A 15,204-nucleotide genomic window follows, 5' to 3' on the forward strand; every position below is an offset into this window, starting at 1 on the left:
TCGTCCCCCGCTCTCAGTGTCTGACCTTCTGAGCCATCTGCCCGTAAACCTGCTCTTGTTTCCACCCATCACTGGGACTCCTCCCTCACGCACCACCACCGCCATCGGTCCGTCCCCTCCCCAGAGGCAACGGTTGTTGCATGTGGCCAGGCAGCCTGGGGCCTCCTCAGTGAAGCCCAACATCTGGCAGCTCCCGGGCAGCTTCCCTGCCTGCTTTCTTCCCGACGCGTGTGTCATGCTTTCCTGCTCCTCCACACGCCTCCTAGTTGTTCATCGGAAACTGGACATTTTAGATCATATATTGTAGCGACTTTGGGTTCTGCCCCCCATCTGGGGCCGGTTACTGTCACTCACTTGCTTGTTTAGTGACTGGCTGGATTATTTTGGTGATGTCTACTGCCACCCCCAGTCCCGTGTCTGGCCTCTGGTATTGGTCCCGGGGACCAACGTGGGGAGCCCACAGCCCTGTTCCTCCAGGGGGGAGCCCCCCGCTGGGCCTGGGCAGGGGTCTGCTTATCGAGCTGGGGGCGGGTCTGGGTTCCCACACCAGCTCCTCTTGTCTCCCCTAGGGATGCGCTCGGATTTTCTTCAGTGGATGTTCCATTTGCCATTTGCCCTTAGGACAGATCCCAGAGGCTTTAAAGGGTTGCTTTTGATTTAAGTGACATCCTGCCCTTTCCCCGGAGCAGGTCAGCAGCTCCCCAGCAGGTGGCTTCTGCGCAGCCGCCCCTCTGAACACCCCACCCACACCCACGGGGCACCCCCACACCCACGGGGCCCCTACCCACACCCATGGCTCTCACCCCACACTCACGGACCCCCAACCCCCACCCATGGGGCCCCCACCCGACACCCAGAGGGCCCCCATCCCACCCCACACCTATAGCTCCCGTCACACACCTGAGGGGCCCCCACCCCACCCCACACCCACGGCTCCCACTGCACACCCATGGGGCCCCTACCTCACACCTACGGGGTGCCCACCCCACACCCACGGAGCCCCCATCCAAAACCACGGGGCCCCCACCCCACACCCATGGCTCCCATCACACACCTGCAGGGCCCCCAACCCATGGGGCCCCCACTCTACCCCACACCCATGGCTCCTACCGCACACCCACGAGGCCCCTGTCCACACCCACGGGCGCCAGGCAGGTCTTCAGCCCTGCGGGCGGGGACTGAGGCGGCGGTGTCTGATCACATCACATCCTACTAGTCGCTCAGCATGTTTCATCATTTCCGAGCAGCGTGGTCCTGGGTTGGACTGTGTCCTCCAAAGAGATGTGTTGCAGTCCTGACCCAGATCTCCCTGGACGGGACCGTATTTGGAAACAGGGTCTATGCAGGTGTGATTATTAAGAGGAGGTCATCAAGGCGGGTCCCGAGCCACGTGACCTGGGTCCTCCTTGCCAGAGAAGAGACTTGCAGGGAGAAGGTCGCATGACAAGGAGCAGGGGCTGGGCACCTGGTGGGGACGCGGATGGCCCTACTGGAGCTTGCAGAGGGGGCCCTGCGGGGAACTGTGATGGGATGACATTCCTGTGGGTCTGCGGTCACGTGTTACTGCGTTGTCGGGGAACCAGCAGAAACCAGGTGGTTGTCATTCCCTTCCAGGGGCCGCCCCCACCCCGGGCACCCGTGCCCACCTGCCCCTGTGCCCAGGGACCTCGAAGCCAGGCCCACAGTGCATGTGGCTTCATGCACCCACGGAGGGGTGCTCTCTCCCTCTGGGCCCGTAGGGCAGGCCCGTGGCTCCCAGGCACCTCCATGGAGGCCGGCCTGGAGGAGAGCCAGTCAGGGGCTGTGCCAGGGTGCGGTGGGAGCGTCCCAACTGGCGGGGCCTAGACGCCTACCCTGCACTGTGTCCCCTGCTGGAGGGGACAATGTCTCCACTGCTCGGTCAGGTTAGAGCTGCAGGAGCCCCAGGCGCAGAGAGCCACCTGCAGAAGACATGGCAACCGACCATGGCTGGACACAGGATGGGGCCCTGCTTCGGGGTGGGCGAAGGGTAAACAGGCCCCCAGGACACAGGAGGTAGGCGGTGTGGACGCTGAGCAGCCCTGGCCTCACTCTGTGTCCACCCAGGCCTGGCGCAACCCCCAACTTCCCTGGGGCTCAGCTGACACGGGGTGCGTGCGGGTATGGCCGTGTCAGTTGTGCACACACGGCGGCACCAGCTCCCAGGCCAGCTGGAGAGGCAGGGCCTGCCCTGAGCCCCCCCTCCCCGCCCGCCCCGGCCCCCGGCCCCACCCCTGCCCCAGGCGACTGCAGGTTCCAGGAGCCACCCCCCCACTGCCCCAGGGTGTTAGAGGTGTCGGCGAGCGGTAGGCGAGGGGGCGCGGGCTCCGTGGCCTCAGCTTCCCTGCTCAGCAGCCCGACAGTAGGGCCCTGGGGCTCCAGCTGCAAGGGGGGGGGCTGCCCGGGGTCACACGCAGTCTGGTCCACCGGCCTGGGCCCTCATCATCGCCTGGTGTGTGGACAGTCGGGAACACCTGTCGTTTCTGGGGGTACCTGGGGTTCGCACCTGCGTCTTCACATGTGTTCTCAGGGCAGCAATCGTAAGACTTTCCTCCCTCAGCCGCTGGAACAGCGCCAGTGACTCACTTGCCTCCAGCCTGACACATGGAAGCTGCTCTTAGTTTCCTTCCTCGACTCTAAGCCACTTCCTCTTTCCCGCGAGGGACGATGGACGCTCTGCGGGGACCCGCACCCCCACCCGCTCTGACCCCAGGGTGCCCAGCCTCCACATGGGTGCGCTCATCTCCCAAACTACTTTTAAAGTGTTTTTGGTTCAGTAAAGTCCTAAACGAACTTTGCCAGGCACTTTTTTCCGTTAATTTTTAAACCAGAGTGAGTATCAAGGGAAATTTAATCCATGTGCTTCTGATTCATTTACACGTAACTCATCACAACGCCACATGAGAGCTGCCCGCTGTCCAGGCCATGGCACGTTTTTACAAGCGTGCTGCAGCCTCTTCTCAGAAACAGGAAGGGGCATTGGCCAGGGTGGCAATGGACCCAGGCCCCCTGCGGTGGCAGAGCCCCTGGGAGGGAACCGGGCCACAGCGGATGGTGGGCAGCGCCCCCTGGGGGAGAAGGGACCCTTTCTGAGCTCCTGGGGCAGGCTCCGGGCAGTGGGGGCACCCACGGGACCCACGGCACCCTGATGGGTCTCCGACTGTGGCTAAAATTGTGCCAGAACGGACGCAGACACCTGCCATCTTCACCAGTTCGGGCGCAGTGTGGCAGCACTCAATACCTTGATACCATTGTGACCTGACCGGCCATGGCCCCTCCCTTGCGGACTCACACCCTGCCCCCCAAACTAAGGCCGCCCCAGCCCCTGCCCCTCGGCCCTCCCCTGAGTGACCTGTGGCATCCCCCGTGTCGCAGCACAAATCCCTCCTGCTCAAGGCGGCACACTGTGCTGGATGTGGATGCCACCCTGGCTGCCCGCTCATCTGTGGCTGTGAGCACGGAATGTGGGGCACGGGGGCCCCAAGACCCCCAACCCCCGGCTTTCAGCCCCTGGAGGACACGCTGCAGTCAGGTGCTGAGCTCGGGTGGCCCGTGAGGAGCCACCATGCTTTCCCACGGTGGCAGGTGCACGGCTGCAGGTGCACGGTGGGTCCCGGTGGGCCCCTGGCCTCCTGCACCCCCACCCACTGAGCTGCCGTGTCTGGACATCTCCCTGCTCACAGCCTCACACCTACCCGCTCAGCACGACCCTGTACCCAACGGCCACCTGCACCAAGCTTCTCCCTGCGACAGCAGGTCCCCCGACAGGACTTTCCTGCTGTGCTACCACCACACCCACCCATTCGTCCCCTGTGGGTTCTGTTCCCGCACTCACGTCTCTACTGTACAAACGATGCCGGTCTTGCTGCCACTCCAACCCCACTGGGGTGCCAGGTGGTCAAGCGGGGCAGGAGGGGGCCCCCAACCCCTTCCCCCCCAACGGGCTGCCCTGTGAGCTGGGGGTGCCCATGGGGAGAAGCGGGCTGCTTCCTGTCTGCCCTGGGTCACCCCTCCAGAGGGAATGCTCCTTTGGGAAATCGACAGGCCCTGCACCCTGGCTCTGGCGTTCTGTCTTGTGGGGCCCAAGGGCAACCTGGTCACTAGGGCCGGCCCCCAATTCTCAGGCTGAGAGGACTCCTGGGGGACACTCAAAAGAAGTGTGAGGAGCAAAGTGAGGCTCGTGAGCACTGCATGGACTCCCCCCGCCTGGGTCACAATGGCAAGATGTCCCATTGCTGCTCCTGGCGGGAGGGACTGAGCAGGGACCTTGGGCCAGGCCCAGTGCCATCAGGTCCTGGAGAGAGGGAGGCAAGGGGTTGGAGTGGGGGCCATGGGGACAGAGGCTCCGGGCTGGCGGGGACGGCAGTGGGGACAGCAGGAGGTGGGGACGGCAGTGGGGATAGGGGTGGGGTGGGGGTGGGCAGCAGGGCCAGGGGAGGGGACAGCAGGGGGCTGGGGATGGCAGGGGGCAGTAGGGACAGTGGGGGGGGGGCAGCGGGTGGATGGTGCTCTGGAGCTTGGGCTCCTGGACTTGCGCCCATGTGGGCCTCTGATCTCCAGGACGTGGTGTTTTCTCCACCCGCCCGAGGTCGTTTGCTGCAGCCGCCCTAGAACCAACCCTGTCAGATCCGAGAGGGGACTATGTGTTCCCCAGGACGTGGGCACACGTCGCCCCGGTACAGTAGTGTCCCCAGCATCCAGCATCAGCCGCTGCCCTCTGCAGGGTGGTGGGAGGGGGAGGAAGTGAACCCCGCGATCCAAGGACCCGGCCAGCGTCTGCCCCCCATCCTCAGCCCCCAGGGCCCCCTTGCCCCCGCCGCTGGTCTCCTTGGCCATGTGACGCAGCCCCGCGAGGCTGGCCCAGGGCTCAGGGCCAGGGACACAGGTCAGCTGAGAGCCGGGCCTGCAGCTGGTTCACTGGGGCCTCCAGAGCCCATGGCATCCACACCTCCACCCCCCCGCGCCTGTGACCTCCACGTGGGGACGCCAGCCCATGGAACCTGCCAGAACCCAGCCGGGGAGCAGGATGGTTGTGGGAAGGTGCAGCCCCCCCCCCCCCCCCCCCCGACATGCCTGGTTCCCACGAGCTCAGCCTTCCCCGAGCACGGAGCTGATGGGCCTTTATCTGTAACCACTTTAATTAGGAACCCTGGTGGCTGTCCCCTGGGGCCCGTGGGGCGACGTTAGCGTCCCGACCTAGATGGACTATTTTGAGAAAAACAGAGAAATACAGACAATTAAAAGCATGTCAGAGAGATATTGGGGTTTGACGTGTAATTGGAAGGTGGCGATGTGGGTCTTGTGGACAGAGCTAATTCCCACAGAATCCGCGCTATGTGGACACTTGTACGGGGACAGGTGTGCTGGTGATGGGCCACGGGCTCTCCCACCCCACGACCCTGGAAAGGTAAGCCCTGCGGTGAGGCCACCTTTTAGCTCTTGCTCGAGGAGGACAGGGGCCAGTGCCGTGTCCCCCGCTCCTGGCCAGGAACCCAAGGGTGTTTGGCATCATAACAGCCTCCAGACATTCTGAGAACCCTGCTTGTGCCTCCATCTCTTCTGAGATGTGGCTGCTCGCCTCGGGAGCCATGGGGAGAAACTGAGTCACGGCGACAAGACAGAGCGTGCCACTAAGCCCAGAAAGACACCTGAGACCGAGTCCAGGCGCCAGGGCCAGGCGGACGGCCCGCGGTGATGATGGTCAGGGTGGGCGGTGCTGCCCCGCACCCTGCGGTCACTCCAGCCTCGCCCATGATGCTCGCGAGCCCACCACATGCACCTCCATGTCTCCGCGGGAGCGTGCAGGCTTCTCACGTCGCTCGGCACCGGTCCTTGGAGGCACAGCCCAGCGGGGCTCCGGGCAGGGGCGTGGGCACAGCGACTCTGCACGCGAGGCCCAGTCCTCACCTGCAAACCACCTTCCCGCTTGGCTGGGACCTCCGGAGGGGAGGACGGGGGCGCGGCGTATGACACTCGTTACTATTTCCAGGGTAGCACCACGGTGTCCTGGGCCGAACCCTGCGCAGGCTGCGTGCTGTCCCCACAACCTCGGGACGCAGCGGTATCTGGAAATAGGAACCTGGCAGGTGGATTTAGGGAAGAGGAGGCTGTCCTAGCACGGGTGGCCCTCACACAACTGTCCTCGTTGAGGGGGAGGAGGGACACGGACATGCGGGGAGTCGACATGCACGAGGACGGAGTCACGCGTGGGGCCACGAAGACAAGAAGGCCCCGGGCACCAGAGCGCCAAGCAGCAGGAAGCAGCTGCCCCCGAGGGTGCTCAGCCCTGGGCACTCTGAGCCCTGACGTCGGGCCCCGGAGCGGACAGGATGCACCTGCAGCCTCCCAGGCCGGGTGGCCCCAGGGGGCAGGGGGCCACGCTCAGAGCCTGGGTCCCAGCCTGCATGGGGAGGATGGGGTGGGGGGGTCCACTCTCACCGCCTCTCCAGCCTGGCCTGGCCCCGTGACCACGGGCCCGGGTGCTCCCTGCGGAGCCATGTACCTGCAAGGTGGGGACGGGCGGGGCGGTGGGCATGTCTCAGGGGTGCTCCGCGCTGGGCGGACAGGAGGGGAGGCCTTCAGGGGGCCGCTGGCGGACCGCAGCTGGTGTAGTCACCCGTGTGTGCAGAGCACCCCTGGGGCCGCGGGGTCACCTGGAGCGCAGGTGGACCCCAGAGGGAGCTGAGAACTGCTCGGCACCCCTGGCTTCTTTCCAGTGGCCTGACACGGGCTCTGGGGAATTCTGCAATGAATTATGAGCGTGTAGGACTTAGAAGAAGGATGCAAACCCTATTCCCCCGACCCTGTTCCCCTGGCCCTCGTCCCCCCTACCCCATCTCCCCATCACTGTCCCCCTGTCCCCTGGTCCCCCTGTCCCCACTCCCCTGCTTCTCATCCCTCGTCCCCCGACCCTCTGGCTCCTGCTCAGTGGCACGTCAGATGCCCACGCACCCTGGACACACCAGGAGGTCTCGTCGGTGGGACCCGGAGCCCCCGCTCCACCGGCAGGCCCTGCCTCTCACCTGTGTCTACCACGAAGGGGTCCGTGGCTCCCATTCAGGCAAGATAGGCGCTGTATGTATACAGATGGCCTGGCCACGGTGGGGCTTCTTCAGTCCTTGAACCTGGACATCCCAGCGCAGCTGACAGCCACGAGGAGCCCGCAGCTCAGCTGGGACGCGGAGGACCCGCCGGGTGCCACTCCTTGGCTTCTAGCACCACCTTCTGGAATCTTCTGAAATCACACCCAAAAGCACTGACAGGCGCTGAGGTGGTTGCTGTTCAGGGGGAGATGGCGGCCGCGTCTTACAGGCTCCGTGGCGTGGGGACCTGGCCACAGGTCCTCCGGGGACCCCAGAGCCCGGGCTGCGGGGGTCACAGGGCGACCAAGGCAGGGGGCGCAGTTGGGGAGGGAGGTGCCCCGGGCCTGTCCTGCTGGCCCCGCTGCCGATGCTCACCTGGGTGGGCACACGGTGACCCTCAGGTTGTCACCCGCAGTCTGGGGAGGTTGGTGGGCTGGACATTCGTGCACCTCAGATGTGGGCTAAGTGCAAGAAGGCGTGTCTTGCCCTCCCAGGTTCCAGGGAAGCCCCACCCCTTGTGCTCCCCCACGCTTGGTTTCTCTACCCGTCTCCCCCAGGCTGTCAGAGGCATCAGGTGACTGCCGCTGTCTCGGGATGGGGACCAGGCCAGCGCTGCCCCAAGGACTGCACGGTCTCTTTGCAAAGCTGGGGGTGGGGAGGTGACGTGACCCACACGGACCTAAACTTGGGGTGTCTGTCTCCCCACAGAGGCCAGACCCAGCCCCGTGCCCCCTGCTTCTCTTCTGTTCCCACCCCGAACTCCCAGGACAGAACCTGACGGTCCTGGATGAAGTCTGGGCTGTGCAGAGTGACCTACGTGGTCACCGGTACTGACTGTGGGCGCTTCTCAGGTGGGCACATGCTGGGGTCAAGGGAGGTGACCCGGGTCAGGGGGCCTTTGGTGCGTTTTCTCATGCTCAGAGCCTGAGGAGGGTAGTGGGGGTGGCATCTGTTTGGGGTCCAGCCGTTGGACTGGGTTTGCTGTGTTGGGGGCACGTGGTCACACCGTGGGGCAGGCAGAAGGACGGGTCTGGGGGCCTAGGGCCTGCCGGTTGAGCAGGGGCTCCAGGTCCCACCGACGAGAACTTCTGGTGTGTCCAGGGCGCGTGGGCATCAGATGTGCCGCTGAGCAGGAGCCAGGGGGTCGGGGGACGGGGGATGGGAAGCAGGGGAGGAGGGGACAGGGGGACCAGGGGACAGTGATGGGGAGATGGGGTAGGGGGGCCAGGGGCCAGGGGAACAGGGTCTGGAGTGGCAGCTCTGACCTGCATCCCTTGACAGCAGGGCCCTTTCCTGGGCTTCAAGGTGATGCGGGGGTTGGGGGGGCGGTAGTGGGGGCAAGAGGGGTCCCGGGGCCTCAGGCCTGGGTGCAGGGGTTTCTGGCCGCCCTCCCACAGGTAGGGTCTGTTCCTCGTTGGGGTCCCTGCTCGATGTCCATTCGTGTCCGTGCTTCCGGAGCCAGGGAAGGACGGCAGGTCGGGGCAGGTGCTCCGAGACCCTCCCACCTGCCTGGGGGGGGGCCCTTTGCGGGGCCCAAGCAGCAAGGAACAGAAGGTCCGCTCTGGGGGCCGCGTTTGCTCGGTGGACACAGTTCAGCCTCCAGAGTCAGAGACACTCATTCCTCACACGTCTGCAGTTGGACAACTGTGGAGGGACGGGGACGGCCTGCCAGCCTGCCCCCGGGCGATCCTCTACGCACCCCATCCGGAGCCTTGGCGGTTGGGAGGCCCTGGGGGTAACCACTTGGCACCTCCTCACATAACCCCCTCTCCAGTTCTCCTCCGCAGAAGTGGGTCTGAACCCTCACGCTGCGCCTGTCCTGACTGCCAGTCCCTCCCTCTGCACCCCTGGCCCAGCGCCCCCTCCCTCCTGCTGCCTCCTCGGTCCCGGGAGGAGCTGGGGACCCAGCAGGGATGGGGCAGCCTGCCACCTACCTTGTCTGGAGGGCCTGTCACCCCGCACGTCCCCGCAAGCATGCGGGGAGATGTCACTCCATTGTGGCGTGACAGCCTCAGGACGGCTTGCAGTGGAGCGGGGGGGGGGGGGGGGGGACGACAGTGACCTCCCTCCAGTGGGGACACAGTGCAACTTGATGCTAGTGTGGACGGGGCCGTCTTCCCGCCTGGGGACTAATGTCGGGCCGGGTCCCACCATCGTCTGCTAACCTCGGGCACCTGGCTGGCTCTCTATAGTCACCTTGGGCTCCTGGCCGTCTGTCTAGTCGCCTTGGGCACCTGGCTGGCTGTCTACAGTCCCTATCACCATGGGCTCCTGGCCGTCTGTCCACAGTTCCTCCAAGGCATGCTCTTCCCGACATCCTGGTGACTTGTCTTTCTGGGTCACTGACAACTTGGGTGAACTGGGCAACGCCAAGGCCGCTTTGGGGACAACGGCTGCCTCCCAGGCCTGGTGCTGCAAGGATGGCAGACCCCTGCCGGGGCGGGGACCTCAGGACCCCATGGGTTCCACGCCCTGACACAGTGACACCCGGCAGCTGGTGGGGATCTGTGCAGGTGTCCCTAGGCTCGCTCCGTGCCCAGGGAACCCACGAGGCCCCAGCACCACCTCCCCAAGGACCGTCAGGGATCTCCTGGCATGGCATCCACCTCAGGAAATGGGGGATCCCCTCCAATCCCCCTCGGCCCTGCTGAGAGACCATCCCACATGCTCCCAGGGGAGGATGTGGCATGGGTATGCAGTGGCCACAGCAGTGCATGACCCACCATGACACCCAGGGTGCTCCATGTAGCGAGGGGACCCCTCTGAACCCACGGAAGAGCCATCCCACGGGTGTCAGGACTGTGGCTGGGAGACCGAAGGCATCTGTGTCCTGACAGGACACCCAGGCACTGGGAGTGCATAAGACCACTGGCACCCACTTCCATGCCAGGGCGGGACGTGTGTGACTCTGCGAACACGAGCCCCCATCCAGCAGTGCCCAACCATCCGAGTGTGGTGCGGCGTAGTTGTGTGAGCTCAGCAGCCTCACCGAGGGGAGGCCCATCCCTGACCGACCACAGCCACGCCCCGAGGAAGCCAGCGCCCTGGCTCCGGGCAGCAGCAGTGACATGTGTGCTGCCCTTAGCCTCCAGATTTTTAGTCAAGGAGAAATGGCTTTGTACATCATGATGTCAAACAAAGAGTCTGAATTTACAGAATCTTAAATAAACTTTCATGTTAATTCTCAGAATGCCCAGAGTACGAGGAATGCTTTACAGTAATAGTGAGATAATTAGGGCTCATTTTGGTAGAAACTCAAGTAGTTTGATATGAAAATTAAATTTTGAAAACCAGGAAAGAACCAGAAAGGGGATGTGTCCCCTGCATGGATCAGGAGCATCTGCCCGGCCCAGCCGCCTCTCCTCTCAGGCTCCAGCCCCTTCCTGCCTCCTTGCACCCCTGCAGGCCCCAAGCTGTGGAGTGGATCCTGCGTGCCCTAGGACGTGAGCTTGGAGTAGCTGGGCGGGGATAGCTTCCGCTTCAAGTACTTTAGGACGTAGAGTGGCAGACAGCTGACCACGGTGATGGCTGACACTTTCCACACAAAGGTCACGGTCGTGATGAAGGCAACATCTGCAGGCAGGACACGGAAACAAGTGTAAGAGGCGGTTGAGGCGCCCACAGGCCCCTGAGGCCCAAGGCCGCAGGCAGCCGCCTCCTTGCGTCACTGCCAGGCGGCGCGGGGACTCAGGTGGCCCTTACCACACCTGCGTACCAGGTGTAGTAAGTTCTTTTAACAGAATAAAAAATTACACCAAAGTATTAGAGACTGTGTATGACGTCCTCAGACACCCTTGGGTGGTGGAGGTTCCCGCAGCTGCAGTGCTGGGTCTGAGAGGCCGTTTGGGGCTGGTCCGTGGGCTCTCCCAACAAAGCCTGGCTCTGTGACTTTCCATGGAAGAGGTGGGGGCAAGAGCCAAGTCCCAGGGGTGCTCCTACCACTGGCAGAAGCCCTTCACTCTTAGCACAACGGGGGATCCACTTGGCCACTTGGCAGGACTCACAGATTTTACACACACATGGCCGACCCGAGTATGTCCCAGACCACAGAGGGTGGCAGATGGTCTGGATTTCACCATATTTCAAAAAACCCTGAAACTGTTTTCCAACTGCTTGTCCACACATGAGTTTTTAAAGCATAACTGAACTGGCTGCCATGTGAAAGCATATCTGCAAACACTCCTCCCTTCGGATCCACATCTCAAGGTTCCAAAGGGATTTACTTTCAAAGTACAAACCCGCATGCGCATGGCCACACTCCAGGTGCCAGGAAGGGGAGGCATGTCCGAGCCCCCTGCACCTAAACCTCCAGCACTTAAACAATGAGGAAGGTGATCTCCCCAAGTGACTGCGGTTTGTCTTTGCCACTTTCTAATTCACTTTTATGTCTATTTCGCCTTTTTTTCATTTTAGCAGCGGATCAGATGCAGTACTTGTATGTTTGTCCAATTTATTATTTTGCTTTGTAAATAAAATTTACAGAAATATTTCTGTAAATATTACTAAATGAAGGAAACAGACATATTAAAATGAAATGCCATAAAAATAAACCAACATTTCTCCCATGCTCAGTGTGTTGTGCTCCTACTGGAAAATATACTAAATATTCTTAAGAAAAGTAACAAGAGATTGTATTTTGAAAATAGCTAATTTCTTAAGTGCTGTTTTATATGTTTGGGTGAACATCTCTTTCATTTTGTTTTTGAGGGGGAAAAGGGCAGGGGGAGAGGGAGACAGAATCTCCAGCAGGCTCCCCGCCAAGTGACAAGCCTGGTGCAGAAGCCAATCTCATGACCCTGAGATCACAACCTGAGCCGAAACCAAGTCAGACACTCAACCAACTGAGCCACCCTGGCGCTCCAGTGAGTATTTCTTTTAGTACATTACCTTTTTAAAATTTTTCTATCCATATATTTGCCATTGAGTAGATGCTCAAGTGTGAATTCACCCAACGTCTCCGCCATTTATAATATGTTACAGTTAAAGCAAAGGAACAAAATGCACAATTCCTGCTGCTGAAAGCTGCCTAGACACACTCACTTTGTGATTTACCATTCTGGTGTGAAGGACAGAGATGCTTTCGCGGTACAGTGGATGAACACTGCGATGTATCGATTCTCATCCCACAGACTTCACGGAACATTGTGTTACTGAGGAAGCTGAGTCTTGACGTGCATCCTGTCACTGTCCCTGGCGGGCCCTTCTACCTGCAGACATGCGGACTTCAAATCTGGGTTTTTCCTGTGGGGTCTTTCTGGGGCACTCTGGTGGCCCGAGGGCAGGCTTCCTGGAGCAATGTGCAGGCTCCCTGGATTTCACCCCCAAACCCGGCTCTTCACCTCGGTTTCCCTCCTGGAGGGCTCCTTGGCTTTACTTCCCCTCCTGCTACGTATCCTGTGTTAGCGTGCTTCTCCCCAGGGTCCCTCCCAGACATGCTGCTCTGCGCCCCTGGACACAGCTCCCCTGCCAGGCTCACCGGGAGCCACGATGAGGCTGGTGGGACCCTCCACGGGGTGAGTCATTTCTGCAGTGGCCTCTGCCTGAGGACACTCTCAGCAGGTGATGGGGACGTACTACTCTGAGTTTAAGGGAAGGGCTTCTTTGCACAGACAGTGATCTGACCAGGGGCTGTCTGGAGGCGACCTGGCTTTCCCAGCTGTGGGGAGGCAGGCCACAGGCTGACGTCACAAGGCCCTGAGGCGCAAACCCTAGCACTGCTGCTCCTGTGGGATGCACGGACTTTGTCCAAGTAGTGGAAGTCACAGCCTCTGCATCAGTCACACAAGGGTGATAAGGGCCCACAACTAGCTGGCCTTATGCAGAGGTGGCATCTTTAGCTATTACTATGGTGTGTCCAAAGGTGGGCCTGGACTCCACCCTGGGAGTGCTTGTGAGTTAGGAAGAAGGATAAACAATGCAGCTCTTATGGAAATAATTTTTGGAAACAGTACATCTTTTAAAGAGGTAAGACGGTGACAATCTGAATTTTATAAAATATTACAAAGAGTTTAATCTTTCCACAAAAAGAAGCTTTTTGTGTAGTGAAGCAATCTGAGGTAGGTTTTATTGCACTCCGCAATTTAAGACAGTGTATTAATAAGTAACAATAACTAATGTATAAAAACCAGTAACAGACAAAAAAGATTCCCACAGCAACTTACCAAAATACTCATTTAGAAAAGCGAGTGAGGCCACATAGCAGCCCAGGCTGAGGACCTCAGCCACTGCCATCAGCCAGTGCCACGTCCTGACGGTCAGGGCCACCATGAGCAGCTCCGTGAGGATGAGGGCCGTGAAGGAGATGGCCACCACATGCACAAACTCAGACTCGAACAGAAGCAAGGCCCCGTACATGAGGATGCCGCCTGCAACACAAGACGGGGGTACTGTGGCCTGGATGGGGCAGCCCCTCCTGCCGGGGTGGGAACCCAGCACTGCACCGGGCAGCTGGGGGACACACTAGGGGCATGGCTAACCGGCAAGAGTCATACTTGAAAATATGGGGTTAGGGACACCCCCTCACTTCATGTTAACAGTTTATTTAAAGTTCTGGATTATGAATAAGATAAGATGTGGCACCAGAGAGGCCAGGAACCTTTCAAGATCTGGAGGAAAGGCCATGCCACCTCTTTGTAAGTAATTATGCTTCCAATGTAAAGTATCTAATCTGTTAATTCAATTTCAACAATCTCTCATTTATCTGGAACACTCATCAGAGGATGGCTAATGACTTCTGTTTACATTAAGTGAGATTTCTCCAAGTCTGGGCATCACTCTGCGACAGGAACTGCTGCGGGGGCACATAACATGGTAAGTGCTCAGCAAAATTTTCTGGATTAGCATTTCATTAGAAACCGGTGAGTTTTTCAGTGACAGGCGAAGGGGCGTGATGAAGGGGTGTGGATGACCAGCTGCTGGAAGATCGCTTTAGGAGATGAACAGGAGTGACAGCTGCTGATGGAGCCTGAAGCTTCTGGAATTTAACCGAGGGGGGAAAGAACGTTGCTAGGGGCAGACAAGAAACCTTCGGTCCAGGCCTCTTACCTTGGTAAATACTGATTAACACCCAGACGAGGAAGGTCTTGAAGGACAAAGATCTCCCCTAGGGTAAACAGTGGAATATCTTAGTTAGCAGAGTGCAAAAACAGTGTGACTCACAGGTTTTCTAGCAGCTAGTTATGAGTGACTTCTAGAAGACCCCTAGATCCCCAAGCCTGGCCTTCCCACCCATGCACCTGTGGCCCAGAGCATGGTGCCCTCCGCTTGCCCTTGGGTAACTCTCAGCCCACAGCCACGTGCCCCCTGCCTCCCAGAAGTTGAGGTGTGTCTGCAAACACTGAAATGCACTAGCGGGAAAACACTTGTATCGTCGTCAAAATAACTCCCTTGACTTTCTTATTTCTTGGCAACAAATATTCTTGTATTTACTTTCTAGTTTCTCCAGATGAAGGACGCGTACACCCTCCTGAAGTCATCCACACCCAAGAGGGAGACCCAGCCACTGCCAGCCACACGGGCTGCTACTGCTCAGGCCTGTTCCATGGCAGTGCTTGTCAGGTGAAGCCATGTGAACGATGGACCCTCAGGACCTTGGTCAGATCTGTGCGGTCACACTCCTGCATCAATCCTCTCGGGCACTGTAGCACTCAGACGGGGCAGACGTTGTCTCCATTTACACATGAAAAAACTCTAAAAGTCTGGTGCTTTCCACAAGTTCATGCTGCAGGGCAGCTGTGCTGGACATGGGTTTGAATTGCGTGGGCTCACCTATATATGAATTTTTAAAAACTAAAATAAATACAGTATTATTAATGTATTTGCTTTTTTTTTTTTAAAGATTCTATTTATTTATTCATGAGAGACACAGAGAGGCAGAGACACAGGCAGAGGGAGAAGCAGGCTCCCCGTGGGGAGCCCGATGCGGGACTGGATCCCAGGACTCCAGGATCACGCCCTGAGCCAAAGGCAGATGCTCAACCACTGAGCCACCCAGGTGCCCCTGTATTTGCTTTTTTAAAAAAGTTCTCTTAACTTTTTTTCTCCAGCCTACTTTATCATGAGAATATAATATAGAACACATGCAACATAATCAGATGTTCATGGA

The 15,204-nt window shown here is 59.6% G+C and overlaps 1 protein-coding gene and 2 long non-coding RNA genes across 11 annotated transcripts in view; 1 reads left to right on the plus strand and 2 right to left on the minus strand.

Moving 5' to 3' along the window:
* Nucleotides 1–5,266: 5,266 nt before the first annotated feature.
* On the minus strand, nt 5,267–8,163 carry LOC144299075 (uncharacterized). The gene is made up of 2 exons (XR_013365881.1): nt 7,041–8,163; nt 5,267–6,760 (listed from the first exon to the last, which is right to left on the minus strand). It is a non-coding gene; the product is annotated as an uncharacterized LOC144299075 (long non-coding RNA).
* LOC144299036 (uncharacterized) lies at nt 6,957–14,971 on the plus strand. Its single transcript, XR_013365863.1, has 4 exons — nt 6,957–7,951; nt 9,938–11,962; nt 12,081–13,910; nt 14,536–14,971. It is a non-coding gene; the product is annotated as an uncharacterized LOC144299036 (long non-coding RNA).
* The window catches only part of ATP9B (ATPase phospholipid transporting 9B), a 236,962-nt gene continuing 232,007 nt past the window's right edge, over nt 10,250–15,204 (minus strand). For all 9 annotated transcript variants that reach the window (XM_077873965.1, XM_077873876.1, XM_077874054.1 and 6 more), the window contains 3 exons: nt 14,145–14,202; nt 13,262–13,465; nt 10,250–10,673 (listed from right to left, as the gene is read on the minus strand). In XM_077873965.1, coding sequence (XP_077730091.1) covers nt 10,537–10,673; nt 13,262–13,465; nt 14,145–14,202 — 399 coding nt within the window. In that variant the 3' untranslated portion in view covers nt 10,250–10,536. The remainder of the gene's footprint in view (nt 10,674–13,261; nt 13,466–14,144; nt 14,203–15,204) is intronic.

This window comes from Canis aureus, chromosome 1 (genome assembly GCF_053574225.1).
Source record: "Canis aureus isolate CA01 chromosome 1, VMU_Caureus_v.1.0, whole genome shotgun sequence".
Lineage (NCBI taxonomy): Eukaryota > Metazoa > Chordata > Mammalia > Carnivora > Canidae > Canis > Canis aureus.